This window comes from Prinia subflava, chromosome 32 (assembly GCF_021018805.1).
Source record: "Prinia subflava isolate CZ2003 ecotype Zambia chromosome 32, Cam_Psub_1.2, whole genome shotgun sequence".
Taxonomy (NCBI): Eukaryota; Metazoa; Chordata; class Aves; order Passeriformes; family Cisticolidae; genus Prinia; species Prinia subflava.
In genome coordinates this window covers 327,837-335,665 of record NC_086278.1, presented here as the reverse complement: position 1 = coordinate 335,665, position 7,829 = coordinate 327,837, and the positions used below count along the sequence as shown (strand labels likewise).

The following is a 7,829-nucleotide window of genomic DNA, read 5'->3' as shown; positions in this document are numbered from 1 at the left end:
CGCGCGCCGCCCGCTTCCGGCCCCGCTGCGACACCGCTGACGTCACCGCCGCACCGCCGCCGTCACGTGCGCCGACGGCCCCGCCCGCCGCGTCCCCGCGCGCCCCCGGCGAAGCTCCGCCCCCCCCGCAAGGCCCCGCCCTGCAGCCCCCTCCTCTCCCTGCACGCCGCTACATTGAGCGCGGAGCTCTGCGGCCTGGCTGACAGTCACAGCCACAGCTGGCTCCTATTGGTCAAAGAGGCCCAGGGCTCCGCCCCCTGCCCCCTCCCCGCGCAACTATTCAACTCCGGCAGAGCCCTGCCCCCCGGCTGTCAGTCTCGGGCGCTGGCAGCTCCTATTGGTCCCTGAAGCCACGCCCCCAGCTCATCCCCTCCCTCTCTTCATTGAGTGCGGATTCCCGCCCGTCACTGCTGTCATTCACAACCTCCCGCAGCCCCCATTGGTCCGTGGGGCCCAAACCCCACCCTCCCAGCTGCCACTCACCATTACCACAGCCCCCATTGGCCAGTGAGGCTCACAGCTCCGCCCCTTCCAGCCGATGATGTATGACATCATGGCCAGTCACCATGACATCATCGATTACATAATGGCTAGTCAGTAGCAGTGGGGGCACACTTCGGATAGACAACCTCCAGGTGCTCCCTGGGCCTGCCCAGCAGGGCCTGGAGGGCAGAATCCACACTCCCCCCACCCCCGACCCTGGTATGAGATGACCTGCCTGAGAGAAGTCCTCATATCAGGGATGTGGCAGCCTCTAAGGGACAGCCTGGGACCATGCAGGATCTCCAGGGATCTTATGGGAACCAACAGGGCCCTCCCAGGATCTCCTGGGAACCTTCAGGTGCCTCCTGAGGTCCCATGTGGATCTCCTAGCATCTGGTGGGGCCTTCCAAATCCCCTCGGAGGAAGATGGAGCTACAGGTGCCTGGCAGGATCGGCGCCCTGGGACCCTCCAGGAGGAGGCAGTTCCTGCCCACAGAGGTGACACGCATGGGACAGGCAAACACATGTCCAAGGGGATAAACAGGTCCCCAAGGGGGACTCTAGGGGGTAACCTTCTGTCAATGGGGGGCTGTGATCCATCCAGGAGGTTGTGGGACCAACCCAGCCCCTCTCAGTGCTCAGGGGCTCCTTTTGGGGTAGGGCATCCCACAGGCTGGGCAAGGAAGCCCAAAGGGGACAAATGTGAGCAATGTGAGCCACTAGGCTTTCCCCCTACAGCTGCACCCAGGTCCCCCCTAATCCCAGGGCAGAAGAACAATAAAATCGGGTTCCCCCACCCCAAATACTGCTCCTAGGCCATGGCGTCCCCCTCAGACCCCCATGTTCTCTCCCCCCTCATGGTGACACCCCCATGGCCTGATCCCCCTGCCCCCCCAGCACAGACAGAGTCAGGCTCTCCACACGACTTCTTTATCTGGGGTGATTCCGGGGGGTTCAACAGGGCTCCGGCATCCCGGGGAGGTGATGGTGAAGGGTCCCACAGCCCCCTCAGTGGGGCAGCTCATGGGGGATCAGTTTGTAGTGGGCACCGCAGGAGGGGCAGCGCTGAGCCTCGCCCTTGTGCAGCCAGAACCAAACCACGTAGCTGTTATCCTCCTCACCTGGGGAGACAGGGACAGCGTGGGACAGGGACAGTGCAGGACACACAGGGAGGAACAGGGGACATGGACAGCGTGGGACACAGCACAAGGACAGAATGGGATGGATGGGGGGTGGACAAATAGACAAGGGACAGGAATGGGCACACGAACACCATGAACAGGCATGGATGCAAGGATGCACACATGGACAGGACAGACACACAGACACGGGGATGGACACTGACAGGACAGACACACAGACACAGGGATGGACACAGACAGGACAGACACACAGACACGGGGATGGACACAGACAGGACAGACACACAGACATGTGCAGACACAGACAGGACACACACACAGATGGGGATGGACGCACAGACAGGGAGAGAACAGACACATGGGGATGGACATAAGGCCACGGGGCAGGACAGACACACAGACAGGGATGGGGAACACTCACAGACGCAGCCCACGATGCGCTTGTTGGTGATGGAGGGGACGAGGTTCGGGTCCTCCTTGGTGCCTGCGTAGCGCTTGGGCCGGAACATGCTGTACGGATCCTGTGGGCGAGTGGTGAGCGGGGACACCCGCAGACTGTGAGCAACCCAGAACCCCCACCTGCCCTTCCATCCCCACACCCACAACCGTCCCTAAGGGCAGCCTGTCCCCGAGAACCCCAAACTGACCACCCCCACCCTGGCGTCCCCCAGTTCCACCCCCGAGACACCCTGTGCCTGAGACTCCCCAAACTCTGAGACCCCCCCAAGAACTCCCCAACCCTAGAGCCTGCAACACTCCAAGGACACCAGAACTCTGAAACACTTCCTCCAGATAACCCCGCCACCACCGAAGCACTCCCCAAACCCCCTGGGATCCCTAGATCTTCTCACCCCTTACCCCTCAGACCCTACCGAGGCCCTCCAATCCCCGGCACTCACCAGACCCTTGTTCATGGCCTCCATCACCTTCCGCTCCAACCCCGTCGCCTGCTCCTCATCGCTGGCCAGATTTCCTGCAGGACGCCGTCACACCGGGGGTGCAGACACCCCGCCCCGGTCCCCCCCCCGTCCCACTCGTTCCTTCCCCGCTCCCCCCCCCGTTTCTCCGCTTCCCCGCCCTCGCTCACCGGGCACGGCGAGGTGGCGGGCGGGCACGGCGCGAGCAGACGCCGCGGGCAGGAGCCGCAGGGCCGCGCTCACCCGCAGTAACCTTGAGGCCATGGCGGCGAGAGTGGCGGCACTTCCGGCACAGGCGGAAGCGGAAGTGAGGTTCGGCGGGGCGGCGGGGCCCAGCGGTGGAGCCGCGCGCCACTAACCGGAGCTCCGCCCTTGGTCACGCCCACAACAGCAGAGCCCCGCCCCCATGGGTGGCCCCGCCCCCACTGCGGCCCAGTGGTCCCGGCGGGCGGGGGGGGGGCAGGGCTGAGATTTGGGATGGGAGATTGGAGACCCCTGGGAACAGGGACACCCCGGGGGACAGGGACACCCCGGGGGACAGGGACACCCCTGGGAACGGGGACACCCCGGGGGACAGGGACACCCCGGGGGACAGGGACACCCCTGGGAACGGGGACACCCCGGGGGACAGGGACACCCCGGGAGACAGGGACACCCCGGGAGACAGGGACACCCCTGGGAACGGGGACACCCCGGGGGACAGGGACAGCCCGGGGGACAGGGACAGCCCGGGGGGGTAGGGACAGCCCTGGGAACAGGGACACCCCTGGGAACAGGGACATCCCGGGGGACAGGGACAGCCCGGGGGACAGGGACACTCCGGGGGACAGGGACAGTGTCCCCGGGGGTCGTGGGGATGAGACACCTTGGGATTAGGGGGGAGCCAGGAATACACCCCATGGGGGACAGGAATGGTGTCCGTGGGATCATGAGGGTGGCACACCCGTGGAAGAATGGCCACGCTGAAACCCCTGAGGGATGCAGACAGATTCCCCTGGGGTCCTGGACACACGACAGCCCGGGGGTGCAGGGATTGTGTCCTGTGGGCCATGGGGCTGGGACACCCCGAGGGACACAGACAGTCCCGGGGTGACAGGGCCGGTGTCCCTGCAGACTTGGGGACAAGGCCAGGCCAGGACACTGCGGAGTGCCATCCCTGCGGCAGTGCGTACAGATGGCCGTGGGGGGAGACGTCACCCTTAGCGGCACAGGGACAGCCCCCGGGGGACAGGGACAGTACTCTGAGAACAGGGCCGATGTCCCCAGGATTATGGGACACCCCCAGAGGGGTGGGGGCACCTCTGGGGGAACAGGGACAGCCCCCCCCTGCCTCAGTTTCCCCTCCCCTCGGTGCTTACTCATCCGTATCGATCCCATCGATCCCACCAGGGGCGGGGGGGGCAAAACAACCTTTTTTTCACCCAGTTTTGAGGCCCGCTCTGGTTTGACACCCCTGGCTGTGAACCCAGCACCCACGGGTGCTGCAGGAAGCGGGGGTAGCGCCCCTGCCCACCCAACCCCCAACTTGCTTTGGGAAACTGAAAATAAAATATGGGAAAGCAGCGCCGGGGGGGCCGGGGGGTGGGCGCTTGCCAAGGGAGGAGGAGGAGGAGGAGGAGGAGGGCAGGACAGCCGGACACGGGCGGCGAGCGCAGCACCCGCCCCGCGCTCCCACAGCACCCAGCGCCCGCACCCCCGCAGGCTTTGGGGGGGGAGCCCCAATCCCCCCCCAGGGGCCATGGGCATCCAGGGCATGGAGCTGTGCGCCGTGGCCGTGGTCATCCTCCTCTTCATCGCCGTCCTCAAGCAGTTTGGCATCCTGGAGCCCATCTCTGTAGAAGGTACCTCCTTAACCTTAATTGATCTTAATTACTTAATTAAATTAATTATCACGCCCCATCCTGGCGTGTCCCTGTCCCTCCTCCCAGCACTAAATGACCTGTTGGCCTCTAATTGGTCCCTGTGGAGTAGACCCGGCTGGTTTTGGGGTTCCCCTTTGGGAGGAAGGCTGAGGATTTGGGACTGCGGTGGGAGCAGGCAGGGCCCCTAACTCCCCCAGCAGCGTCATGGCCCAGCTGTGCTCCAGCCTTCCCCAAGGGCCTGTGCTGCCAGCGGCCCCCCAAACACCTGGGAGGGTGGGGACCCTGTCCCCAGAGACCTCCCCCTCCTCCCAGGGCTCCCCTGCTCTGTTAACTCCCAGAAGCAGATAACGGGGACCCCCAATAACCCCCAAACCTTCCCAAGGTGGGCTGAGAGAGCTCTGAGCTGGTGCTGACCCCCAACAAGCGCCCCGAGGTGGGGTGCTGGGGGGCGTCAACTCCCCAGTGATGCCCAAAACCTCCTCAGGTGGGACACAGGGAGACCCAAGTCCTGCATTAGCCCCTGAAACACCCCTCGGAGGGGACATGAGGGTCCCCCACTCCTTCACTGTCCCCCAAAACCCCCTAAGATGGAACATCAGGGACCCTGTAGTCCCCTGAGACCTCTCATAGCAGGAGCTGGGGGTTCACCCCCTCTCACAGCGTCTGGGAATTTTACAGGCTCCCAACCCCATCCCAAAACTGCTGACACCCCCTGTGCTGAATGGCTCCACAGGGGCTTCCCAGGCAGAAATTATTAATGAACCATCATTTATTAATTACCTTCTGCTGGGCCAGGCTGGAGCAGTAGTGGCTAAGAGGTGGCTCGGGAATGTTCTGCGCCTTGGCAATGAGGAAAACCCCTTGGCATGCAACACTTGCGATGTTCCAGGGGGTCCCAAGGGAGATTTAGGGTCCGCTGAGGTGCTGGGTGGTAGTTTTTGGGGGAGTGGGGTGAGTTTAGGGGTGAAGGGGGTGTTTCTAAGGGGGATCTTTGCCCGGGGGTCTGTCCTGGCAGACAGCAGTGATGCTGACGTGGAGCTCCCGACAATCCGGCACCCGCCCGAGGGGCTGGAGCAGCTGCTGGCTCGGACCAAGTTCACCAAGACAGAGCTTCAATCCCTCTACCGTGGCTTCAAGAATGTGAGTCTGAGGGTCTGCCGCTCCGACCCCCCAAATCCATGGGTCCCCACTTTCCTTGGGGTCACCAGCGCTGCTCCCCTTCCCAGGAATGTCCCAGTGGCCTCGTGGATGAGGAAACCTTCACACTGATCTACTCACGGTTCTTCCCTCAAGGCGGTGAGTCGGGAGTGCCCAAACCCGGCAGGAGGGTCTGGGGGGCCCATCTGGGAAAACTCCTGACCCCAGTCCTGGGAGAGTCACCCTCCCCCTTCCCCTGCAGACGCCAGCTCCTATGCCCACTTCTTGTTCGATGCCTTCGACGCCGACCACAACGGGGCTCTCTGCTTCCAGGTGGGAATTACTGGTGGGAATGGCTGTGCCAGCACCGTGATTCATCACATCTTCCCCCTCCTCCTCCTCCTCCTCTTCCCCCTCCCAGGCTGTGGCCAAACTCTCCCTCGCGGGTGCTGGGCACACCAGGCGCTGCAGCGGTGGGGGGTAAAAATAACAGGATCGATAGGGAATGAAATCCCTGGGGCGCCCCGGGATCGATGTGGCAGCGGGAGGGAGGGGCAGGGGTGAGGGTCCCTCCCCGCTCATGGCCACGACCTTTCTGGCAGGATTTCGCCATGGGACTCTCAGTGCTGCTGCGGGGGACGGAGCAGCAAAAGCTGAAGTGGACGTTTGACCTCTACGACGTAAATAAGGATGGCTGCGTCACCAAGGAGGTGACAGTGGGGAACACTGGGGGGCTGGTGGGGTGGGAACACCCAGACGGGGTCCTGCCAGCGCCCTGTGTCCCCCAGGACATGCTGGAGATCATGAAATCCATCTATGCCATGATGGGCCGCTGCACTGAGCCCACCCTGGGGGCCAGCGTGCCGGCCCAGCACGTGGAGCTGTTCTTCCAGGTGAGACTGTCCCCACTGTCACCTCCTGGGGCTACTCTGCGGCCAGGGGTGGCCCCGCTGAGCCCTGGCCACTCCCTTGCAGAAGATGGACAGGAACAGGGACGGCGTGGTGACTTTCGAGGAGTTCCTGGCCACATGCGAGGAGGTGAGGGGCTCTGGGGGGCACCATCCTCCTCCTCCTTGTTCTGTCCCAAAATGATGTGCTGGGGACATCAGGAGAGAGGAGGACAAAGGGGTCACCCCGGGAGGGACGAGAGTAGGACAGGAGAGGAGAGACAGGAGGAGAGGTGCAGGAGTCAGAGGTGGGAGAGGGATGCGGGGCAGACAGCAGGATTGTGATGGGAAGCGTGGGATGCAGCGAACAGGGGGTGGGGACACGAGATAGGACAGAATGACGGGAAGAAGAGGGAGATGGCAAAAGGGTGACAAGGACAGCTGGGAGGAGGGAGCTGGGAGGTGGGGGACACGCGGTCTCTGTCTCTCCTTCCCAGGACAAGGACATCATGAGCTCCATGCAGATCTTCCACAACGTGCTCTAGACCCCGTCCCGCCCTGGAGATTTTCTACTATTTTAGACAAACAAGAAGTTCAAAGTCAGGAGAAATCCAGCATGTGGCTCCCGGAGATGGGCTAGGACAAGGACGACATGTCCCACAGAGCCCCCTAGGCACAGTGCTGCCACCTGCCAGACAGACCCATTTTGGGGGTCTGAGCCTCCCCTGGACATCGACTCCCCCTTGGTGGTGCAGGGTCCTGGCAAAGCACAAACCCGACCCCTAGGGCCCCCTGGGGTGGAGGCCTCCAGGACGTGGGGACTGCTTGGGGTGTGAGGACCCTCAGAGATGGGACCCCCCCCAGGGCAGGGACCCCCTGGGATGTGGGGGCCCTCTGGGTGGGGGGTCTCCATATCATAACCATGAAATGGAGCCCCCAAACACCAACCGAAAGCACACAGTCCCTCCTCCCCCAAACACTCAGGGGACCCACCATGAAGCACCCTCTCCCAAGAGTGTGGAGAGGGGTGAATTTTATAAATAAACCCAAATAGTGATGATTTAGGCGTGAAATGGAGTGAAAAAGGATGTGAGAGACGTGCAATGTCTAGGTCCCTGTCCTGCTCTCTGTCCCTGCCTGTGTCCCAGTCCCCTCTCCCAGTCCCTGTTCTGCTCCCAGTCCTATTCCCCGTGTCCTTGTCCAGCTAGCAGTCCCAACTCCCGTGCCTGTCCCATTACCAGTACAGTTCCCAGTCCCGTTCCCATTCCCAGTCCCGTTCCCATTCCCAGTCCCATTGCCGTCTCCCAGTCCCGTTCCCGTTCCCACTCCCGTTCCCAGTACGGTTCCCAGTCCCGTTCCCATTCCCAATCCCATTCCCACTCCCAGTCCCATTCCCATTCT

At 63.0% G+C, this 7,829-nt stretch overlaps 2 protein-coding genes across 2 annotated transcripts; one reads left to right on the top strand and one right to left on the bottom strand.

Moving 5' to 3' along the window:
* Nucleotides 1-1,397: 1,397 nt before the first annotated feature.
* Nucleotides 1,398-2,869, bottom strand: LOC134562973 (cytochrome c oxidase subunit 5B, mitochondrial). Its single transcript, XM_063420679.1, has 4 exons — nucleotides 2,713-2,869; nucleotides 2,525-2,598; nucleotides 2,047-2,146; nucleotides 1,398-1,604 (listed from the first exon to the last, which is right to left on the bottom strand). The coding sequence occupies exons 1-4, from the start codon at nucleotides 2,804-2,806 to the stop codon at nucleotides 1,492-1,494; spliced, it is 381 nt and encodes a 126-aa protein (XP_063276749.1). The 5' UTR covers nucleotides 2,807-2,869; the 3' UTR covers nucleotides 1,398-1,491.
* Nucleotides 2,870-4,133: 1,264 nt separating this feature from the next.
* LOC134562956 (calsenilin-like) lies at nucleotides 4,134-7,608 on the top strand. Its single transcript, XM_063420642.1, has 8 exons — nucleotides 4,134-4,383; nucleotides 5,420-5,544; nucleotides 5,631-5,700; nucleotides 5,804-5,874; nucleotides 6,144-6,251; nucleotides 6,330-6,434; nucleotides 6,517-6,579; nucleotides 6,926-7,608. The coding sequence occupies exons 1-8, from the start codon at nucleotides 4,281-4,283 to the stop codon at nucleotides 6,971-6,973; spliced, it is 693 nt and encodes a 230-aa protein (XP_063276712.1). The 5' UTR covers nucleotides 4,134-4,280; the 3' UTR covers nucleotides 6,974-7,608.
* Nucleotides 7,609-7,829: the final 221 nt, after the last annotated feature.

Bases quoted from the DNA above. Each gene is read 5' to 3' on its own strand.
- LOC134562956 (XM_063420642.1), top strand. From the start codon at position 4,281: ATGGGCATCCAGGGCATGGAGCTGTGCGCCGTGGCCGTGGTCATCCTC. The intron at 4,384-5,419 runs GTACCTCCTTAA...CTGTCCTGGCAG, and splicing joins GGAGCCCATCTCTGTAGAAG to ACAGCAGTGATGCTGACGTG. The intron at 5,545-5,630 runs GTGAGTCTGAGG...TCCCCTTCCCAG, and splicing joins TCTACCGTGGCTTCAAGAAT to GAATGTCCCAGTGGCCTCGT.
- LOC134562973 (XM_063420679.1), bottom strand. From the start codon at position 2,806: ATGGCCTCAAGGTTACTGCGGGTGAGCGCGGCCCTGCGGCTCCTGCCC. The intron at 2,147-2,524 runs GTGAGTGCCGGG...ACTCGCCCACAG, and splicing joins AGGCCATGAACAAGGGTCTG to GATCCGTACAGCATGTTCCG. The intron at 1,605-2,046 runs GTGAGTGTTCCC...CTGTCTCCCCAG, and splicing joins GCGCATCGTGGGCTGCGTCT to GTGAGGAGGATAACAGCTAC.